General features: G+C 41.0%; 2 protein-coding genes across 5 annotated transcripts in view; both read right to left on the bottom strand.

Moving 5' to 3' along the window:
• LOC129726109 (tachykinins) overlaps nucleotides 1-24,071 on the bottom strand; it is a 114,562-nt gene that overhangs the window by 54,139 nt on the left and 36,352 nt on the right. For 2 of the 4 annotated variants that reach the window (XM_055682761.1, XM_055682763.1), the window contains one exon: nucleotides 3,765-3,879. The exons of 1 other annotated variant lie outside the window; for it this stretch is intronic. In XM_055682761.1, the coding sequence (XP_055538736.1) occupies nucleotides 3,765-3,866 (102 nt within the window). In that variant the 5' untranslated portion in view covers nucleotides 3,867-3,879. The remainder of the gene's footprint in view (nucleotides 1-3,764; nucleotides 3,880-24,071) is intronic. One more of the 4 variants, XM_055682762.1, reaches the window with a different exon arrangement.
• On the bottom strand, nucleotides 13,239-17,984 carry LOC129720175 (uncharacterized). The gene has a single exon (XM_055671614.1). It carries the CDS (start codon nucleotides 17,982-17,984, stop codon nucleotides 13,239-13,241), a length of 4,746 nt encoding a protein of 1,581 aa, XP_055527589.1.

Genomic DNA, 24,071 nt, shown 5'->3' with positions numbered 1-24,071 from the left:
GGTTATCAGCGGAAGGAGTTGCTGCAGAGTATACTCGGAAAGTTGATAGACGGATCTGTGGACCAGCTGGAGTGGACCTGAATGAGCAGTGGAAGCACATCCATGATGCGGTCAGCGGAACAGCGCGAGAGGTGATAGGCATGACAACGGGAACCACGCGTAGTGGGTGGTTCGATGCTGAGTGCCTAGAGGTGACGGAGGAGAAGAATCGAGCCTACGCCAACGCGTTAGTAGCAGCTAATCGTGTAACGCGTCAGATGCGGGAGAAATACCGGGAGGCAAGAGCTGCCGAAAAGAGGCTTCATCGCCGTAAGAAACGTGAGCACTACGATCGCGTCCTCGCGGAGGCGGAGAATTGCTTCACCAGGCACGACACGAGGAGCTTATATAGAACGATCAACGGAATCAGGAACCGGACCGTGCCAGTACCTGCCATGTGCAATGACAGGGAGGGGAACCTGATTACCGATAAATCGCAGGTGGCCAGGCGTTGGAAGCAACATTTCGAGGTGGTGTTGAACGGCGAGGAAGGGAGGAGAGTCGTCGAGGGGAACAGGATAGAAATTGGGGAGGACGGACAAGCTGTGGACCCACCAACATTGGACGAGGTGAAGAATGCTTGCAAAGAGCAAAAAAACAACAAAGCCGCTGGGAAGGACGGCTTACCGGCCGAACTTTTCAAAGTTGGGAGCGAGCGGCTGTGTAGTGCAATTCACCAGATTATCCTAAGGGTATGGTCTGAGGAACAACTACCTACGGACTGGTTGGAAGGACTCATATGCCGTATCTACAAGAAGGGACATAGACTCGAGTGTAGTAATTATCGAGGCATAACCCTCCTCAATTCCGCTTACAAAATTCTCTCCCGTATCCTGTTCCAGCGACTGAGGCCGTTGCAGGAAGTCTTTGTTGGCGAATACCAATGCGGTTTTCGAGTGGGGCGATCTACAACGGACCAGATGTTCACCTTGAGACAGATCCTCGACAAGTTTCGAGAACACAACCTGCAGACACATCATCTGTTTATAGACTTTCGAGCGGCGTACGATACAGTGAAACGCAACGAGCTGTGGCAAATAATGCTAGAACATGGTTTCCCAACTAAACTGATTAAACTGATACGTGCGACGCTCGACGGTTTCACATCATGCGTCGGGACAGCGGGCGAATTTTCGGACGCGTTTGTGACGTTAGATGGTCTGAAGCAAGGGGACGAGCTCTCGAACTTGCTGTTCAACATAGCTTTGGAAGGTGCGATACGAAGGGCAGGTGTGCAGAGGAGCGGCACCATCATCACTAAGTCTCACATGCTTCTGGGCTTTGCGGACAACATTGATATAATTGGTGTCAACCGTAGAGCAGTTGAGGAGGCCTTTACGGCTCTCAAAAGGGAAGCTGCGAGAATTGGACTCACCATAAACACTGCCAAAACAAAGTACATGGTGGCGGGCAGAGAGCGTGGTAGTTCTACGGGTGTTGGTGCTGCGGTGGAGATGGATGGGGATACTTTCGAAGTGGTCGACGAATTTATTTATCTTGGTACTCTCGTGACATGTGACAACGAGGTGAGCCGCGAGGTGAAGAGGCGGATTGCGGCGGCGAATAGGGCTTATTACGGATTGCGTAGCCAGCTTAGGTCCCGTAGCCTACAGATCCGTACGAAATGCGCTCTGATCCTCCTGGTGGCGCTCTACGGACACGAATCGTGGACGTGGAAGGAGGCCGATTGACGAGCGCTTGGGGTCTTCGAGCGTAGAATCCTGCGATCAATACTCGGAGGCAAACTAGAGAACGGGGTGTGGCGCAGGCGCATGAATAACGAGCTGTACGAAGTATACAAACACGCTGATATTGTCAAGCTGATGAAACACGGCAGGTTACAGTGGGCTGGCCATGTAGCACGGATGGCGGATGAGCGACCGGCAAAAATAATATTTAGTAGAGAACCGGATAGAGGCCGACGACTTCGAGGCAGACCGCGCACGCGTTGGATGTGTGCTGTCGACGAGGATGCCAGAGCAGCGGGTGTAAGGGGAGACTGGGGAGTAGCAGCCCAAGACCGAGTTTTGTGGAGACGTATTCTGGATTAGGCATAGGATCTTAATGATCTGTCGCCATGAAAGTAAAGTAAGTAACTGCAACGTCTACGCAACTAATTGCCAAATTTGACCGTCTTTCATTGTTTATAGTCGTACGCAGCCTTTTTCAAATGAATTTCACCTTCCACCTTCCACATGAATTTCACCTTCCTTTTCCAAAAACATCATATCAAGAAGACTGGGAACTCTGCCTGAGATTGAGTGACAGTTTTGGCAGCGCAGTCTTTCGAGTAAAAGTGGAACTGACGCATGCTAGTGTGTGTGCTGGCTATGCGAATGCAAGCCGATCGCACAGATTGGACCACCACATACGCCCACTCTGTCTTCGCAGCGATGCAAACTTCCACCTTCAACAGATGGAGTGCGCTGTTTAATTTGACGCTTGTCATTTGTATAGGATCGATCCAGAGATGTCAGTCTTCTTGATATGATGTTTTTGCCTTTTCCCTCCCCTTTACTGCCGGTAACCGCAAGTCTCATCTGTAAAAATATGAAATCGAGAAAACAGCATCGAAAGATATTTTATTCACGCTCAGTTATCACCTATTCAAGATGAATTATTTTTACAATATTCTTGCTAAAATATAGTTTGCATACTAGCCTCACTAATTACGTTGTAAAAATCACTGAAATCATTGATATCATGATAAAAACATTGAGTATGACTGACTTGCCGTTACATTCTACACCGAAGAGAAAAGTAACCGCAAGTCAGTCACATTACCATGTTGATACTATAGTGTGTGTTGACGTGTTGTTATTCGTTGCCGTGAAAAGCCGTCAATCCTTCGATTTTCCTGATAGATTCACGAAGAAGCGAACCATGAAAAAATAGACATGAATTCGTATTAGCAGGAAATTGCTGCATAGAAATTCATCACCAATTTAAACTTAAAAATAATCCCAATAATTGATAATTGTTACTAGATAACTAAATTTTTTTATGAACGGTCATATCAAACTTCTCTCCTCCACTCCCCATCCATTTTATTGAACCTATTATGCATGTTTTTTTTTAAATTGGGACTGACTTCCGCTTATTTTTCCTCTGGGGCTGACTTGCGGTTACTTTTCATATTGGGACAATTCGACTTGGTATTGATTTTCACTTTTGTTGAACAAACCACTATTTTTTATCGGTACATCTGAAAATACACTCAAAGATAAGCCAAAATCCGATGCTAACTCAGAATCGACAAAATTACAGATGGGACTGACATGCGGTTACCGGCAGTTTAGGATCCAATAAATACGCAATGCAATCTAAGCGTTTACAAATACATACATTATATGTAAAAACTCAAATGTAATATTGTCTAGCCTCTGAAACTGTTTAGCAAACAAGTTTGCTTATTCTGAATCTAAAACTTTCGATTGAAATTCGTTTTTGCCCAAGAATAGTTAATTTTTTCTTTCATTTGTAAGGGCTCTTGAAATGTTACTAAAAACCGTTTTCTATAAAATAGGTAGGTACATAGAAAGTGTTATCGCTCCAAAACTCAATAACTAGCTGGAAAATGTAAACTTTTAGAATGAACTGTTGAAAGTAACAAAAGAGAAAGAAAAATAATTAACAAACATTTATATGTAAGCAATTTACAAATTAATTAAACTTTATAGAATCACGCCTGATACTTCAGGTACTTACTGAGTCTACTTCTTTACCTGTGATTCCAGTGCCGTCGTGCTACTTGAGAATTGTATAATTTGAGCATAGCAAATGAACAGAATTATAACTCGGTTTGTAACCTTCTTCATCGTCTTCATTATCCAAACTGTTCTGAAAATATTTGAAAGCAAATTGGACAATAAATCTAGATCAAATCAGAAAATAACTAGAGTAGATAATATATTTGGACATGCATATATTTTGGACGAGCTGGGTGTATTATCAGCTTTTTTACATAACTAAAGCATATAATTTTCGTAACAATATTCTGAATGAATAACAGAACTGTTGTTCTTCAGCGTATGGTAATCTGGACGAAATATTTCATAATTACAGAAAAAATATCATAAGTTAAAAATCATTGCCACTTGACTTTCATTTTACAGCCGCAATCAAGAGAACAGAAGAACACTTCAAGAAGCTAGAGATCTTAAAAGAAAAGCAACACCGTCGAACTAGTTGACTTACCGCTGTCATATTAAGTCAATGCACATTTTTGTTTACTTAATACTCTTAGAAAATCACTTAAAACATTTAACCCTCAAATGCGCAATGTTGTTTTGAAACAACACTACTAAAAACGTTTTAAAATATACGTATTTTAGTATTTTTTAGAAATCTAATTCATTAGAACAGCTCTCTTGACTCTAACGAAGAAAACTTAACAGCTGGAAGTACTGTATTTGAATCTTTTGTTTTTATTTTTGCTGTCAAAATCTCGGAAACGAAAAAAAAACGATATTCCCGACTGGTGCTGACTGTCTTTGTAAATAAATTTTAAAATTAGGTTAGTGATTAGTGGAAATGTCTGAATTATCAGTAATTATACTAACAAAAGGTTAATTTTAAAGTTACTGTTAACAAAAGTAATTGTTTCGACTTTATTCTGCCATAAAGTCACAGTGTTGTTTAAAAACAACATGGTAATATTTGCACATTAAAAAGTAAATCTTTTAATTTTTTATGCATATTGGTTAGTTTTAGAGCAATTAAACTGTTAAGCAAAGATTTTATGTTTTTAGATGATTTTTTAAAGTCGTGCGCATTTAAGGGTTAAATTAGCACTGTCCAAAATGTATTTAAAAAGAACGTGAAAAAATATATTTTGGACATCATTTATTCTGTGAAACAAGAAGTATAGGAAAAAACCGAAAAGGAAACCGGATAGAGAGCAAAATGTGAACTGCGATAGAACAAAATAAAAAATACGAATCTATCCACCTAGTGGTGTGATCTGGCCTTCCTCATGCGAAATATATCATTTGTTAATCTAGATTAATACTCACATTTTGATTCTCAGAAATCGAAACTAGTCTGATAATCTCAGCCCTTTTTACCCAAAATAATAATTATGGGACACCCAACACCGCAACTATCTAATATAAGAATGCGAAACTCCGTAACGTAACGTAGATGATCTGATTGATATTGTTCGCTTCGTTTCTGAGGTGTATTCCACTATTAAATGGTTAATCGAAACTGAAATGATATCCAACAACCGGGAATCGAGGCCAGACGCCATTTTCAATTCAGAGATCTGGTTTCTATCATGCAATTCTTTTGCGCTTGTAATGGGATGTTCATGTTCTTTAGCTAAACTTGCATTTCTTGCCATTCGTTTTAATGTGCCTTAAATTGCATCGTATGGGCCTTTACCATGAGAAGTCGCAAAAAATGCCACTCTGCTTCGACGTTATATTTTGTTTTGAACTTGCAAAGACTTGCAAGGTTTTTTTCTATTTTTATATTGTGAGGCAGCTCCATCAGACATAGATATCGCTTTTTTCAACTGTATTTTTGTTTTCAAAAAGCTCATTAATTTGGCAATGGATACCTGAACCGCAACAGTATCATGATGAAGTACTTCCGATATTATGATGAAGCTGATATTCTTAAGTGTTCCGGATTCTGAATAGTAAGCAACGAAGAGGGGCTTGACTATTATTCCAATAACTACTTTGAGCGGCATCTTGAAGAACAAATGAATAGTTTTCTGAGAAATCACACACTATAACAACTTCACCAACTTTCAAATTATTTTCATGTAAGTCGACTGCTGAGTTTTTATGTAATAGTGGGTTATCAACTTTTCCAACTTCTCACAAAAATAAGATACTGATTCATCAATTGGTACCACAAGCCCCTAGCTACGCTACTGCTCTAGATTACATCGATCTGTTGCAATCCACTTTTCGAAAGGTATTTTACTCACACAACGTTCCGCAAGTTCTTTAAAAAAACTGTTTTAATAAAAAAAAATATTTTGAAAGAACAATATTTGGATCGAGTAGTTGAGAAACATAATAGTTGTTCAAAGTAAAATATAGAATCATTTTGGAATGAATATTTCTTTAGAATGTGTATCATCAATTCAGTGTTCTCGTGAATAGTACAAACATCATCTTTCACTTTGATACAATATAATCTACACTTCAATATTTCAATATTTCTAATTTTGCAATAATGTTGTCGTTTAATTTGCGTAAGCTTGATGAGCACCGACGATCAGGAAAGGGTTTACAGCACTTGGGCTCGGTGTATTCCGTTTTCACTTTTTTCATCTTCACAAAATGCAAACTGTTACTAACACTTCTGGAGAAGTGCAATCGTATTTATATACTAAAACAGATATTATAGGTAACCCAATAGTTATTGGTAGCGTACTTTACAAACAGTTATTATTAGTAAACGAGTAGGTAGTGTTGAACGACAAACATATTTTTTTATAAAACATTCGGCAAGGGGGAACGTGTAGGCAGGCAAAAGTACAACGCCTGAGTTATTTATCCAATCGTTTTGTTGTCAAATAATGAATTGTATATGTTTGATCAAGCATTCTAATGAACGTATGGTTTTTGCTGGAGAACCATGGACAAATTTAGAAAAACGTGTATTTTCCCTAAATATTAATAATTTTTCGAGCTTAAATTCAAAATAACTCGGAAATTGATGCCTTTAGAATGTGACTACCGAAGGCATTTTGATTCAAAATGACTCTCTGCATCTTTTAAAATCATCAGAATACAAATATTTTTAAAAATGTTTGAATAAGAATTTTTATAAAAAAAATTAATCTACCATAAAAAAATTATTTTTCATTTCTCCATCCTGGACTTTTTTTAAAGTTGCGTATTAACGTCAAGTTTCATTAAAAAAAAATTGAAAAAAAAAATTCAACTCTTTTTTTAAATTGAAATTCAATGTTTATTTTGAATTTTTTTGTTCAGAAATTTTTTTTGTACAGTGTATATTTTTTATGATGCATTTTTAATTCCCTACAACTCATTCTCAGGCAGTTTTTCTATACAACCAACGGTTTCTGGGCTACAATGTTTCGAATAAAACCTATGCCAAAAGGCATACGCTCTTTTAGAATATAACTCATGGGTGTAAAAAATCTCTCCATCTGTGAAAAACGCTCAGTTTGCTAAGCCAAATACGTGTGCAAGGTTCATCCAAATCAAAAATGGTCGATATTCGACCATAGGTCATTCGGCGCGATTCTGCTCTTATACTTTTGAGACTTCAAGTGCTTCTCACTTCGCGTGCTTTTTTTTTTAAGGGGGGATTTGTTAGTAGCTTAAGTATTTATGATAAATATTAGTAAATAATGAATATTAGTAAATAATGAGTATGTGTGTCCAATCTCAAATGGTGACTTCTCAACACTGTTAGAAATTTGTAATTTTAATTGTTAGGATTTGTTTGCTTTCGCAATTAGGACTTATCATTCGTAGGGATTTAAACCTACTTGTCAGAAAAGGGGAAGTAAACTTACAACTAACTTAATTGCTAACTTATTGGCTATAAAGAGAGCTTATCGTAGCAATTGAGGATTGCAACGATTTTTGTCGAAAATTGTTGATAATTTTATTTGACATAGCTTCTAATGGTTCAACACTAGTAAGTCTATGTAATTCGAGTGTACCAAACCAAGGAGGACGCTTCAAAATCATTTTCAGAATTTTATTCTGAATCCGCTGGAGCGTTTTCTTCCTTGTTGAACAGCAACTTGACCAGATCGGTACAGCATAAAGCATTGCTGGTCTAAAAATTTGTTTGTAAATCAAAAGTTTGTTCTTTAAACAAAGTTTAGAATTCCTGTTAATGAGAGGATATAAACATCTTGTATATTTGAGGCACTTGGCTTGTATACTCTCAATGTGCTCTTTGAAAATAAGTTTTTTATCATAAATTAGTCCCAAGTACTTAACCTTGTCGGACCAACTTAAAATAACCCCATTCATCTTGACAACGTGATCATTGTTTGGCTTGAGGAAAGAAGCCCTAGGCTTATGCGGAAAAATTATTATTTGAGTTTTAGAAGCATTGGGAGAGATTTTCCACTTTTGCAAGTAGGAAGAAAAAATATCTAAACTTTTCTGCAATCGACTGCATATGACACGAAGACTTTTTCCTTTTACGGAAATGCTTGTGTCATCGCAGAACAATGACTTTGTGCATCCTGGAGGCAAATCAGGAAGATCTGAAGTGAATATGTTGTACAGGACTGGACCCAAGACTGAACCTTGGGGTACATCTGCTCTGACAGGAAATCTATCAGATTTTGAATTCTGATAGACAACCTGCAGAGTTCGATCAGTAAGATAATTTTTTAAAATTTTGATTAGGAAAATTGGAAAATTAAAAGTTTGCAATTTCGCAATCAAACCTTTATGCCAAACACTGTCGAATGCTTTTTTTATGTCTAAAAGAGCAGCTCCAGTGGAATAACCTTCAGATTTGTTAGCTCGTATCATATTAGTAACTCTGAGCAATTGATGAGTTGTGGAATGCCCATGGCGAAATCCAAACTGTTCATTTGCAAAAATTGAATTTTCGTTGATGTGTGACATCATTCTGTTAAGAATGATTCTCTCAAACAGTTTACTTATTGAAGAAAGCAAACTGATTGGTCGATAACTTGAAACTTCAGCTGGGTTCTTATCCGGTTTTAAAATTGGAGTAATTTTTGCATTTTTCCATAATTTGGGAAAATATGCAATTTTGAAGCAGCAATTGAAAATTTTCACTAAAAATTCCATTGTGCTCTCAGGGAGATGTTTGATTAGTATATTAAAGATTCCATCGTCACCAGGTGCTTTCATATTTTTGAAATTTTTAATAATTGATTTAATCTTATTCAAGTTAGTTTCAATTATTTCTGCAGGTAAAAAATTCTGGGAAGAAATTAAATCAAATTGACGTTTTCAATTGGACTCACAAAATTCAAATTTGAGTTATGAACACTCTCAAACTGCTGAGCAAGTCTTAGAGCCTTTTGTTCATTGGATACAAGAAAACGTTCACCATCTTTTAAAACTGGAATAGGCTTTGAAGGTTTCTTAAGAATCTTCGACAGCTTCCAAAATGGTTTTGAATATGGTTTCAATTTTTCAACTTTAGTCTCAAACTTTTGATTTCTCAGAAGAGTAAATCAATGTTTATTCTCTTTCTGTAAATCTTTATAAATTGTTTTAAAAACAGGGTCACGAGAACGGTGATATTGACGTCTGCGGACATTTTTCAAACGAATTAGAAGTTGAAGATTTTCGTCAATTATTGATGAATCAAATTTCACTTGAGCCTTTGGAACAGAATAATTCCTGGCATCAACAATTGCACATTTTAATGCTTCCAAATCGGAATCAATATTCACTTCGTTTTGCAAATCAAGCTCATTATTGAAATTTCTCTCAACATGAGTTTTGTTTTTTTCCCAATTCGCCTTGTTATAAATAAAAACAGAGCTCATAGGGTTTAAAACTGATTTATGTGATAAAGAAAAAGTTATTGGAAGATGGTCAGAATCAAAGTCAGCATGTGTGATCAAATCACTACATACATGACTTTGATCTGTTAGCACCAAATCAATTGTTGAAGCGTTTCTTACAGAAGAAAAGCATGTAGGACTATTCGGAGACAAAATAGAATAGTATCCTGAAGAACAATCATTGAATAAAATTTTGCCATTGGAATTACTTTGAGAATTATTCCATGAACGATGTTTAGCGTTAAAATCGCCGATTATGAAAAATTTCGAACGATTTCTGGTGAGTTTTTGTAAATCACCATTAAAATAACTTTTGAGCTCGCGTGTGCATTGAAATGGTAAATATGCTGCGGCAATAAATAAAATCACAAGTTCAGTTTGAACTTCAATTCCCAAAGTTTCAATAACTTTCGACTCAAGATGGGGAAGAGCACGATGTTTGATTCGGCGATGAATAACAATTTCAACTCCACCGCCGGAACCCTGAATCCTATCATATCTATGAACCACGTAATTGGGATCATATTTTAATTTTATGTTAGGTTTCAAAAATGTTTCAGTAATAATTGCAATATACACATTATTTACTGTTAAAAAATTAAAAAGCTCATTCTCATTGGCCTTCAATGGGCGAGCATTCCAATTTAATATTTTAATTGTTTTATTTAAAATCATTGCTAAATTTTAAATTAGAAACAAATTTAATAGTGAAATTTGTGCCTATTTGAATGGCTTCAAACATTGATTTTGCCTGCAACATGGCGTTCATAAGATCGAACATTGCCTGTTGCAAAAAAGAAAGTTTACCTGCCGTAATAGGCCCCAGGCAGTTGACATTAGAAAAAATATTTTCGGTAGCAATATTAGCTGGAGTGATAGGTGTACAATTATTTTCTAGCGTGTTTTGCTTACCCATATTAACGGTCATTTTCGAACTACCAACACTAGGCGGTATAATGCATGTGAAGAAAAAAAAAAACTAGGCGGTATAATGTTCGAACTAGTGATGGGAAATATCGCCCAAAACGTACATCGATAACAATCGATAATTCCGGGGGTTTTATCGATATTATCGATAAGTATCGATAATTTGACAGCTAACGTTCGCGGTAAAAAAATTTTTTTTCAAATGATGAAAAAAAAACTATTTCAGATGGTGATGAAAAAGAAACTATGACAGATAATTGAGTTGGATGAATTTCCCATGCAAGGTTATCATGTTAGCTTCCTCGCAAAAAAATATTACGTCCTTGCGTGCGGCCTTTCGGCAGTTAACCGTAACATTTGCCATGGCGGACGAAAACATGCGTGTAGCCATGTTTTTAAGCTCTTTCTTCGTTTTTTTTTATTAATTCCTCCTCCGTTTTCGCGACAAAATTGTTGGAATAGATCTTGCGCTTCAAGTTTGCCCAGAAATTCTCGATGGGAAGCATGTGGGGGACATTGGGCGGATTCACCGACTTCGGTACCACATCGATATTCAGCCGCTCCATCTCCTCCTACGATCGCTTCGAGTAGTTGGCCGACGTCAAATCTGGCCAGAACACCGTCTCTTCGCGCTTATGGTATTTCTTGATGAACGACGCAACGTCTGTCAGGCACTTCGTACTATAAATTTTCCCGTTCACGGCCAGCCCGGAGCGAAAGAAGAGTAACTTTGACATCCCTTTCTCGCTGATTGTCAGCCACAGCCGCACCTTCTTGGGGAACTTGGTCTGTGAAATAAACTTTACCTCGGTGCTCACTTTCTTCGTGGGGGAGGTAAAATACGAAGAACCCTGCAAGTCGTTGCCATCCAGGGTGAGACAGGTCTAGTCGTCCATCACCACTGCCACGTCGCGACGACTTGATCTTATTCAACCGCTGTCGCTGCGTCATTGCCTGCAGCTCCGAGACCAGTGGTCGGGACTGCAGCTTCTTGTATGCATGTCCATGTTCTCCAGATACTTTTTCACTGTTTTAGAGCATGCACCAACCTCTCGGCCAAGTGCACGCAGCGATTTAGCCACTTTTCCCTCGGTCTTCCTCTTCAGCATCCTTTTGGTTATCAGCAAGCTTCTTGTCACTCAGGGTCGTTGGCCGACCAGAACCGGGTTTTCTTTCGATGCTCTGATCATTGTCCAATAATGTCAAAATGTTGTAGATGCCAGAACCGGCATACCCGGCGTCCACAAAGTGCCGCACGATGTCTGTTTTTGACGCCATTTTGAAACCCATGAAATCGGGAATTTTTTGTCCATTTTTTTACCGCGAACGTTATTGCGGTTATAGTAACGGCCCAAACAGAATGGATACGTTTGCGTTGCGTTGTCGTCAATTTGACAGTAGATGTATGGGCTAACTGTCAAATTGCCGCAAACGCAGCCGCAACGTATCCATTGTGTTAAGGCCTTGAATGACAAATCTTACAATACTGCGAATGATAATTCAAACTACCGGACGAGTTAAACAGTTTGTTTTGGAAAGTCTTTGAGTTTTACGCCGGGAGTGCTTTCTACGGAGTAGTTTCAAGCCGAAGTTCATTTTGAAGGTTGTGTAATAAGGGAAATAATTGAAGCAGGCAAAATTCTGTCAATTTTTAAATGGCCAAAACTTCACGAAAAATGAATCAATTCAGACAAAACAGGTTTCATTTTACTGGAAAACTGTCCTAGATTCCTAGTATAACTTGAGAACTGGACGTGACCAAGGGTCACTGGAAATGTTTCAGATTTCCGGAGTGTGTGCCAAAGTGTACATTTTTGCAACGCGTAGAACTTTTTCTGACATTCTCTTTCACATAGGTTTATATGTTGTCAATAAATCAGAATTTATTTCAGGTTCATTGGTAGCCAAAGATTGAAAATTCGCCAAGGAATCATCGAGGTATGAATTTATTAAGTATGGGTGTTGATTTTGGCGGTTTTTTCCCTGTTGGGTACTAATTTTCTTTGAGCTTGCAGTACTCTAGCAGAATTCAATCGAACATTGTGGGTGTGTAGGTCTTATTAAACCAAGCAACTTTGCAAACTTGCGTTTGAAAATTTATCTGGATTAACATTTAAAAAGGTCAGATTGAAAGTTGAGACCATGATAATTGTTAGTCAAAATTTCGATCATTATGTGACAAATTTCAGGAACTCATTGCTGAAAATTGCACTCTTCAGGTTGGGTAAGTTCATCGAAGCAGTCCCAATTGTTTGTACCTATGCTTTGGTTGGAAAAAAATTTCAAGAATAAATGTTAACATGTGTACCGTTTTTTGAACCCGTTTGTCCCGTTTTTATCCCGAGAAAATCTGGTCAGCCTACTTCAAAAATATAAAAAAATGATTTTAAGATCCTACTCTGAAAAAAATATTGTTGCAGAGAAAAAGGGCTATCTTTTGAGCGTCCGAAAAAGTCCAATAAATGTGTTTTATCGACGAGCGCTAAAAGCTGTAATTTTCCGTTACCTTTTTATTTTCTAATTAATATTTCCTTTACTTACATTTAGTTTTTCCTTATTCTTCTACCACCTTTTCACCGTATTATTTCCTTCTATATTCGTGTCGCGTGTAATCAATCGTTTTTCACTTTCGACTTTACTTCTTCTTCTCTCTACGTCTTATTCCTCTTACTCTCTCTCTCTCTTTATCTATACTTCCGTTAGCCCTGTCAACGAACCGTCATCGGACTGTCAGCTGACCGCGGGGTCTTACGATCGTTTCATTACCCCGTTACAGTTCCCCGACCCGTAAAGCTGGTTCCTCTTCCGCTTTACTCTCTCCGGAGTCCGTTTCTAAGTCCAAGCGCGCCAGCTTTGACACTGGTCGATGTACGAGTCCGTTGCCCGTCTGTACTACTGCCGAGCGAACCCTTCCGTCCCTTCCAGGTTTAGTCTCGACAACTCTTCCACGAATCCATCCGTTTCTCACTTTCTCCTCTACCACGACTACTATATCGCCAACTCCGATCGGTGGCACTTCCTCAAACCACTTCGTATGCCGTGCGATTGTTGGGAGGTATTCGCGGACCCAACGACGCCAGAAAGCGTCCAGCATTACCTGACACAAATTCCACTCCGCTCTGCCCGCTAGTTTGGGATCTGAAAGATTCTTTGGGGTTTGAACCACACCGCTGGAGTTTAGTAAAAGGAAATGGTTTGGTGTTAAAGCCTCTTGCTGCTCTGTCTCGAGCGGAATATACGTCAGTGGACGCGAATTCACCACACTCTCAGCTTCCACCACCAACGTCGTCAATGTCTCCTCACTAGGAACCCTCGAAGTATACATTGCCGCTAGAGCCGTCTTAACCGACCTCACCAGCCTCTCCCATGCGCCACCCATGTGTGGTGCTCCCGGTGGATTAAACACCCATCTTGTGCCCACGTTCGTGAACGTCTCCGCAAGTTGTGAATTAATCTCGTTCATCTTCTTTAGTAGCTCATTGCTTGATCCTACGAAGTTCGTACCTCTGTCGCTTCGTATCTCTACCGGTGCACCTCGGCGTCCTATGAAACGTCGGATGGCCATTTTACAGGACTCAGTCGATAAAGTGTGTACCACCTCGAGGTGTACGGCACGGGTTGTCAGGCACGTAAATAGCGCTATCCATCGCTTGTTAATGCTGCGATTGACACGCACCGCAATAGGCCCGAAGAAATCCACCCCCACGTATGAAAACGGGCGGGTAAACGCCTGTAGCCTTGCTGCCGGGAGTGGTGCCATTCGAGGAACCATTGGCACCGCCTTCTTAATTTTACACTTCATACATCCCTTTACGACCTCGCGGACTAGCGATCTCAGCTTCGATATATGAAAACGTTGCCTTAGCTCATTAACTACGGTCTCTCCATTCGCGTGCAAATACTTTTGATGATAAAAGCTCACCAGTAAGCGAGTCACTATATGTTCCTTCGGTAGAATAACGGGGTATCGAGTGTCATAGGCTACATACCTAGCCGCAGCAATTCGACTGTCCGAGCGGAGCACGCCAAATTCATCAACATAAGGTGACAGGGTACGAATTCTGCTGGTTCTCTCTAATTTTGTCCGTAGTCGCGTTGGCACTTTCTGGTCACCACTTAGAACGGTCATTTCATCGGGATATTGTTCCCATTGAACCCAACTAAATATAAGCTGTTCCGCTGTCACCAGCTCATCCTGCGTTAGCAGTCCACGCTGCACTTTTTGCTTTGCGGCTTTTTGTTTTAGATTTCTGCTGAATCTGTACCCATAAGCCACCGACCTCAATAAGTGCATCCACGAGGAAAATCTTTTCCAATCGACTGCCTGTGCTGCTGTTGTTACGTGATGGGCCATGCACGCTCTTAGCTCCTCTGTGGTTGATTTCGCAGCTGGCTCTGACCATGACGGCCACTGTTTCTCCGTTTGGCGCAGGAAACTAGGGCCTTGGAACCACCGATTGTTCGATGATAGACATGGACCTTTCCCCCACTTGGTAGCATCGTCCGCTACGTTTTCCTTAGTCGGAATCCACCGCCATTGTGTGGCCTCCGATTTCGAGAGTATTTCTCCTACACGGCAAGCGACAAACTGCCGATATTTCCGATGGTCCGAGTGGATCCACGCCATCACCGTCTTCGAGTCGCTCCAGAAAAACACCTCATCGAATCGCAGCGTGTGTTCCTTGACTATCGTTTTAGCCAGTCTCACACCAATCACCGCAGCCATCAGCTCCAGCCTCGGAATCGACTGTACTTTCAGTGGTGCAACTTTCGCTTTGCCTCCCACCAGCGCTACTTCGATTTCATTCGGTACAACAGCCCGAATGTACGCTACACAAGCGTAAGCGTCTTCGCTCACGTCTACGGAAATATGCAACTGTGTTGTCTTGATTTCCTGCATTGTCCGGTTTCCGAAATAGCATCTCGGAATTTTTATCTGGTCCAGAAACTGAAACTTCTCCGTCCATCGCACCCATCTGTCGCACAACGCTTCGGGAATCAGCTCGTCCCAATCCGTTTTTGCTCTCCACAATTCTTGAATGAATATTTTACCGTGGATAAGAAAGAAGCATAGAACGCCTATCGGATCAAACGGGCTCATCACCACCCGTAACGCCTGCCGCTTTGTGGGACGCTGCACGTCCGTCGTATATGCCGTGGAAAATGTGAAAACATCTGGCTCTGTTCTCCAATACATCCCGAGTACCCGTTCGGTCGTGTTACTATTGTCCAATTGCAGACTCTTCTCGTATCCAGCATCGGATTCCCCGACCCGTTTCAAAACACGATCGCAGTTTGATAACCAGTTCCGCAAATGGAACCCACCCAGAGAATGTACATGTTTAACTTCGAGGGCCAACTTCACCGCTTCATCCACGCTATCCGCACTGTCCAGATAGTCGTCCATATAATGTCGGTGGACAATTGCTTCCGCCGCTGCTGGATATTCCTTGGCATGCTCTTTGGCATTGACATTTTTAACGTGTTGTGCTGAGCACGGCGAGCACGTAGCCCCAAAAGTTGCTACATCCATCAGGTAGATGTCAGGATCTTGTGTCGTCTCTTGACGCCAGAGAAGCCGTTGAGCATGCCGATCTTCACGTCTTATCTGTACCTGGTGGAACATCTCCTTCAGATCCGCGCAAAAAGCGATTCGCTTCTGCCGGAATTTGAAAAGCACTCCCAACAAGGTATTGAGCAAGTCGGGCCCTTTCAGCAACATCGTATTCAGGCAGACTCCGTCCACCTTGGCCGCCGCGTCGCAGAAAATCCGTATCTTAGATGGCTTCTTCGGATTCAGCACCACACCCAAAGGTAAGTACCATACACGTCGCGGATCCGCTTCCTTTAATTCCTCCGGTGAGGCTTTGTGGATATACCCTTTCACTTCATACTCAGACATCTGTCTCCGCACGCTTTCGCCTATCACTGGGTTTTTCTGCATACGCCGTTCTAGACACTGTAAACGCCTAACCGCCATCGCATAGCTATCCGGAAACTCGAAGTAGTCATACTTCCAAAGAAGTCCCGTCTCGAAGCGCTGTCCGACTCTTCTAGTGGTTTTCGCTAGAATTTGATTAGCCCACTGTGTTTCTTTCGATTCCGGAGTACATTCAGCCACGATACCAAGACTCTCCACAGAGAAAAACTGTTCCACCATCGTATAAAGCGATCGATCATCCTGACACTCGCAAATGTGAAAGCTGTGTGCACGGTTTCCGGTTTTATCTGGATTTGTTCCGTAAACAGTCCATCCCAAGCGTGATTTAGCTGCAATCGGTTCACCCGGTCGCCCTTCGCGAATCCTCAAAGTGGCGGTAACATGTGCGTTATCGTTTCCGATGAGTATACGCGGAACTGCATTATTATAGTCGGCTATTGGAATACCTCTTAAATACGGATAAGTCTTGGCTAGTTCCGCATATCGTAAAGATTGTCGTGGTAGGTCCAACTGTTCCACCGTGCGTACGTCCGAAAGCGCGTGATTAGTAGCACTGGAACCTCCAGTTATCTCCATCGCGACCCGTTGAGAATCTGCCTCCATGCGTTTCACACTCGCCGTCCACTGAAGACACAAGGGCTGCGTTTCACCCTTTATACCCAGTTCTCGTACGATTTGTTCATCAACTAGTGTCCTGGATGAACCGTCATCGAGAAAGGCGTACACCTCCACTGATCGATTATTGGCATGTAGCGTCACTGGCACGATTCGAAATAGCGTCATCTTTTCGGTAAAATGATAATTTGTCACAGCTCTGGATCCGCCCGGCTGGCTAGCAGCGTGATCTCCTCTCACTTCCGGAACAACTTTAGGTGAAGTCTTTTTGTCGTCTCCTTTGGTTTCCCGTTTACTGTGTAAAAGTGGATGATGGCGAAATTGACACCCATCGATTTCACAACGTCGCCGGACCTTACAAGTGCGTTTACCATGCGCTCCCAGGCATGTACGACACAAACCAAAATGTTGAATTGTTCTCCAACGTTCCTCCGGATCTTTTTCTGCGAATTTGGGACACTCCTTTACCCGATGCTTCGGGTCTTTACAAATGAGACACGCTGGCTCGAAAGAACGTACTATTTCCTCCTTCACCGGGGTATGTAATTCACCTCCCTTCGCCGGGACGCGTATTTCTGCTTCCGTCGAATGTGTTCCGCAAAAGTTTTTGTCTCTGTTGTATTTTTCCGCCTTTACCGTACGAGCTGGTTGCTGCTGCGCCACCGGATCGTAGTTCATCGTCACGTCCGTCGCTGCACGCACCAAGGTACTCATATATTGCGCAAAAGATTCGATATTCGCAGTCGTTACTCGCTGTTTATAAAGCGACCAATCCAGTTTCATACTCGCTGGTAGCTTTTCCACCAACTCGAACAACATCATCGGATTGTTCAGATGCGTTTCATGTCCCCCTGCGACTAAATGATCACAGAGATTTTGTACCGCCATTCCGAACTTGATCACTGTATCCAACTTATCCTGCTTCGGCGCTGGAACTCCGCGTACTTTTTGCAACAGCATGTGTATCAACAATTCCGGCCTCCCGTACAACGTTTCCAAAGAAGCGAGAACATGAGGTACACTAGCAGGTAATAGTAATCTACTCCTCACCGATTCAAGTGCGTGTCCCTTCAAAGCTCTTTGTAGCCTGGCTAGATTCTCCACGTCCGAATACCCGCATGCCTGAGTAGTATTTTCGTATGCACTGATAAACAACGGCCAATCTTCCGGATTGCCGTAAAAACAGGCAAATCCTTTGCCATCACATGTCTGGCAGCAAGCTGTCTCGGTGTAGGACCGTACTCCAACGATTCGTTTGTGTGAAGCCCTAGTGGCGGCTGGCTGTTCCTAATCTGCCTTGGAACTGTCCCACCTGGATGCGCATTTGATGATCGTTCCCTGTTTAACGATCCTCTCTGATTTTCCGGTAACGCCGGATTCGGCACAGAATTCAAATGATGCAATGGTTGTGTTGAATTCACTGGATTCAATGGATGTAACAAATTCACTGGATTTATTGACTGAATCTGATTACGTGTATGTACGGATTGACGCGAATGCATTGGGTCATGCGGAATGATATTATGCAGTACATTATCCATTGTGGGTAAACTGCTTGCTTGATTCGCGGTCGCGAAAAGTGTTGCATTATCGAACGGTGGGGGAACCGGGGGTACCAACGGGGTGACCGCACTCTGCTGCTTATTATTTGCAAAAGGTATCGACTTATTTGGTATTTGTGCACCTAAAGACGGACCCGTCGGACCAACTAATTTATCACCCGGTGTTGGGTTAAAAACAGTATAATCTATCTGCTGCTTGTTCCCTGTTTGCACTAGTGTGCTCGAAGTTCTATCGAGAAAACCTCCTAAAGACGGCCCTGAGCCTGCCTCATCTAATGAAATACCTGCCAGCACCCTTCTCAAAACATTTTGCCAATTGCTGGGTGGTTGCGTTTCGCCATCCTGCCCAGCGGGGGTTTCGCTAGATATAGCCATCGTATTCACGACGTTCTGCTCAGCATCGCCGCTTTCAACCAAAGCCTTCTGTTCCCGTTGTCGATTCTGCCACTGATTTACCTTGCTGAATGAACTCTGTTGCGATTCACCGCCGTCCGCATCTTCATCGTCGTCCAGCTCAATTACTTCCCGCAGCCGAAAAGTTTCCTTCAGTATTTCGTTCTCCATTTGTAATTTGAGCTGCTCGTGCTGCTGCTCTTGCTCCCGACGTACCAGCTCCAGCTTTCTTAATGCTAGAGCCTTATGGGTCTCGAGTTTTTCTAAGTGCAGACGAGCCCTTCTCGTTTTTAAACTAGAAGTACCAGAGCATCCGGACACACTTCCCGCATTACTGTTGCGTTCACTAGCGACTGCAGACGAGGGTGAAGCATTTACTGGCCGTGTTGCCAACGGTCTCTGGCAGTTGGGACAAATGAACGTGCGATCCGGCTCTGCGATGCTGTCGTTGACTCCTACACAATCGAAATGCCACCACGATTCACAATAGCAGCAACTGACCATCCTTTCAGTATCCCTCTCGGAACATGCCTGACAGTGGGATTTCTTAGCAACACGAGAACTCATCGTAGATCCGGTTCAAAGGACCATATAAATCTTTTAGATTGTTGCAGAGAAAAAGGGCTATCTTTCGAGCGTCCGAAAAAGTCCAATAAATGTGTTTTATCGACGAGCGCTAAAAGCTGTAATTTTCCGTTACCTTTTTATTTTCTAAATAATATTTCCTTTACTTACATTTAGTTTTTCCTTATTCTTCTACCACCTTTTCACCGTATTATTTCCTTCTATATTCGTGTCGCGTGTAATCAATCGTTTTTCACTTTCGACTTTACTTCTTCTTCTCTCTACGTCTTATTCCTCTTACTCTCTCTCTCTCTTTATCTATACTTCCGTTAGCCCTGTCAACGAACCGTCATCGGACTGTCAGCTGACCGCGGGGTCTTACGATCGTTTCATTACCCCGTTACAAATATAATTTTAAAAACAAAAAATGATTTTAGAAAATATCGGTGATCTCAGATTTTCTTAAATGAAGTATTTTAGATAGACAATTTAGTTGCCTAAAACGTTCTATGCGTTGCAAAAATGTACACTTTAACACACACTCTTGAAATCCGAAACATTTTCGGTGTAGGATGGTCACACCAAGTTCCCAAGTAATACTAATATAATACTGTTTGCCAGTGGAATGAATCTGGTTATCAAAATTGATTCATTTTTCGTAAAGTTCTGGCCATTTAAAATTCGAGAGAATTTTTTTTATCTCAATTATTTTTTCCACCCCCTGTATAAATCAGGATACTTTTTTTGGCGCAACAATTTCGTTGATTTGGATTTTTAGTTGAACTAAAAATTGTTTGTTGGGTAACAGATACTTTAAACTTAAACAGTTCCAAGTTAATCTAAACAATTACCAGAGAATTACCAATAGACTGCCGCTATGCATGTCCATCATATTATAAGAGTTGGCAAGCCAAAGAAAATGCATTTTATTACAATTTCGTGTCATTGCTTTTTATGAGATGGTGCGAAAAGTTTGGATATTTTTTTAAAGTTCTCCAGTACTGAGTTGTCGAATTCATCTGTTCATAGGAAACTAAAAACTATAAATACCTTTTTAGTTACCATTATTTCTCAGAAACTCAGTGACATCCGGGGGGAACCTTTACACCACCCCCAACAATGCTAAATCTTGTCGAATAGCAACAAATACCCAGCGGCAAAAGCAACTCCTGGGGAAGGGTAGGTGAGGTCTCCTTCTTTTGGGTCTCCTCCAGTAACCAGCCGCACTGACTTGTGCTCACCCTTATAATATCGATAATTATCGTTAACGTCAAAAAATTAACGATAATATCGATGTCAAGCACTTATCGATATTATCGATAAGTATCGATAAGTTTCCCATCACTAGTTCGAACTACCTGTAACCTGTGCATAAGTTAAACGTGTATGCAAAGGAGTAGGTAAACTTTGCGTCACTGGTACGCTTGGAGAATTTTGTTTTGAAGTTGGTTTTAATTGAGAAATTGAATTTTGTTCACCCTGCCTTGCCTTAACAATTGCTAAACGGACATTGATAAAAATTTGACATATGGTTGCCGTTACAATTCGCACAGCGAAAATTTTTACTCTCTTTCACAGGACATGTGTCCTTTTTGTGAGAAGAGTCTCCACAATTAAGACATTTTTGGTCCATGTTACAGAATTTGGAACCATGGCCATAACGTTGGCAAGTACGGCATTGGGTGATATGCTTTTCACCTCCGCCATACTTCCTATAAATTTCCCACTTTACACGCACATTATACAAAGCATGTGCTTTTTCAAAAATTTTAAGTTGTTAACCTCATTGCGGTTAAAATGAATTATATAATTAACAAGGGAAATTCCAGTTCTCTGAATGTTTTTGCCTCGTGATTTTTGTTTCATTAGAATTACTTGGATAGACTTGGGTAGGGGCTATGCCAAGTAATTCTGTTAAAGTAAGTTTGATCTCATCAACGGTTCGATCGTTGGTGAGACCTTTCAAGACAACCTTGAACGGCTTGGCGTTCTTGGTGTCATATGTAAAAAATTTGTACATCTTGTCAGTTAAATACTGAACAAGACGATCACGACCCTTTACTGAGTCGGCTAATAAGCGGCATTCACCTCTACGGCCAATTTGATAGGTAACTTTAACGTCAGAAACAAACGCTGAAAGTTCCTTTTTGAATATATTAAATTCAGGAGAAATAGTTACCACAATAGGTGGAACTTTCTCCTTTTTTAAAGATTTTATATTTTGTATAGTTTCATTATTAATAACTTCCATTTCACCTTCGCTTCTTGCTCAGGCAAAATATCAAAAGGATTGTCACTACAGACACTCGAAATGTCAGAAAGAGATGCCTCTCTTTTCCTCTCCGCAGCGATGCGAGGTTTCTTTTTCCGTCCAGCCATTTCAGGTGATACGAAAAAAGTTAAAACAAATGTAAAATTCAAAAGTAGGTAGTCTTGAGAAAGACTGATGGGAAATAACTTTCAGGTAGTCTTTAAAAGACACACTGACAAAACACAAACTTTGAAGCTATAGGCAGTCAAAGACCAGTCCACAAGCAACCGAAAAACGTCTGATCTGTAGGACAGTTCAAGACGCATTGGACTTCGCGTGCTGATTCTGATTACTGCTAGGGGCATATTAAACTTTTGATTTGGAGCATATTGGCTTTTGTTGTTGTGATGCGTCTTGGCCACGAGCTTGTTTCGTAGTAATGGAAATTTTCATGTTATTAACGATGACGATAGCGTCTTTAAACATTAACGTTATCGGCGATGACGATAGTTACCAGACGTAATTAGCTCACTAAGGTCTATTGTTATGTCAGAGCAAGAGCACCAGTGGCTACGAAGGTGAAAATTCTAGGAGCAACGAGTTTATAAGTTTAGCAACGAGCCGATCCGTTGCTATTGGACCAAATGCTGCTTTGTTTGTGTTGCTACCCAAGACAATAGCCAAAGTGAAATCAAATGGTGAATTCGTTTATCAGATGATAATGACTCGATACCGTCCAGTAGCTATCGTCCTTGAAATGACGCTAATGTCTGAAGACGTGAAAGTTATCGTCGATAACGATAACAGACGGTATCGTCATCGGCGTTTACGATATGTTATCAATTAACAACCTTGGTTAAGACATAGTGATGGGCTTTCCTATTTGCTGTTTAACATCGCCCTTGAGTGTGTGATCCGGAGAGCTGACATCGACACGAGAGGCGCGATTTTCACAAGGTCTGTGTAGCTTCTGGGCTTGGCGGATGACTTTGACATCATAACACGTAACTTTGCGACGGCAGAGAAAACTTACGACCGACTGAAAGCTGAAGCCGAACGAATTTGACCGTGTATAAATGCGTCGAAAACGAAATACATGCGAGCGAGAGGCTCCAAGGAGAAAAACATCACCCCTCCCACAACTCAAGTTTCTGTAGACGGCGATGAGCTCGAGGTGGTCGACGAGTTCTTTGGGGTCATTGGTGACCGCCGTAACACCAGCAGAGATCCAGAGACGCATCCAGACTGGAAATCGTGACTACTTGTCACTTCGGAAGACACTTCGATCGAGTCGTGTGCGCAACATACAAAGTTGACGCTGTACAAATCCCTAATAAGACCGGTAATCCTCTATGGAACCAAGACAACAACTCGCGGAGGACCTTAAAGATATCGGAGTTTTCGAACGGAGAATGGCGACAGCATATGAACCACTGTTCACGCATTGCGCACCACTGCACGCATTGCAAAAGTCAATTGGTTACGGCGAGCCAGTCACGTCGTAAGGATGCCGGACGACAACCCTGTGAAATCACTTCTCTTCAGCATCCCTGCCGGCAGCACAGTGAGGTGACTCCATACAAAGGCTGGCCAAGCAAAAAAAGTGTCGATAAACGCGACAAAAACTTGGTATTTATATATTTTGGGGCGCTGAACACGAATTCGGCATCCATTTTTTGTTTGTGGCCGTCCATAAGGCACGAAATTCAATGTTTAATATTTTTCGCACTTTTTTCCTTTTTTATAGAATTATATGTTCTTTGACCACAAGTAGTGCCACCGGGCGTCCTCTCCATTGAAAAAATACGTGATTTATGGACGACCCCTCGAACTAAACAAATTTTGCCTAAATATATATATTTTTTTAATAAACTAAAACAACATAAGTAATACAAACTAATTACGAATTGATGATGTTGATCATCTGTGATCGCTTAAATCTAGTGTTGAATTGTTTCATTATACTTATCAGCAGGAAAAACGTCTTTCGCTGCAATTTTCATTTCTTCTAGAAATTTTCGATGTTTCATTGTTTCATATATATGTTATCTTCCTAATCCGTCGGCGTTCTATGGTTGAAAGAGGACATTTAAATACATGTATAACACCATGAATTCACGACTTACTAGACATTAAATTAGGTGGTGCCGCTGAAGTTGAAGGCTCCATAATAAAATTCAATGAATTTATGAACTTGAAAACCAAGACATTGGAATGACACAACGTTCTAAATGAATACGAAAAGATGCGGAGGGTGACGACTGTTCTTTGTTTTTT

Source organism: Wyeomyia smithii, chromosome 2, assembly GCF_029784165.1.
Source record: "Wyeomyia smithii strain HCP4-BCI-WySm-NY-G18 chromosome 2, ASM2978416v1, whole genome shotgun sequence".
NCBI classification, from domain to species: Eukaryota; Metazoa; Arthropoda; class Insecta; order Diptera; family Culicidae; genus Wyeomyia; species Wyeomyia smithii.
Note: the sequence above shows the minus strand (reverse complement) of the source record. Positions and strands in the feature narration are given on the sequence as shown.

What these genes read in the sequence shown, in the direction of transcription:
- LOC129720175 (XM_055671614.1), bottom strand. Translation starts at nt 17,984, where the DNA reads ATGCTGTTGCAAAAAGTACGCGGAGTTCCAGCGCCGAAGCAGGATAAG.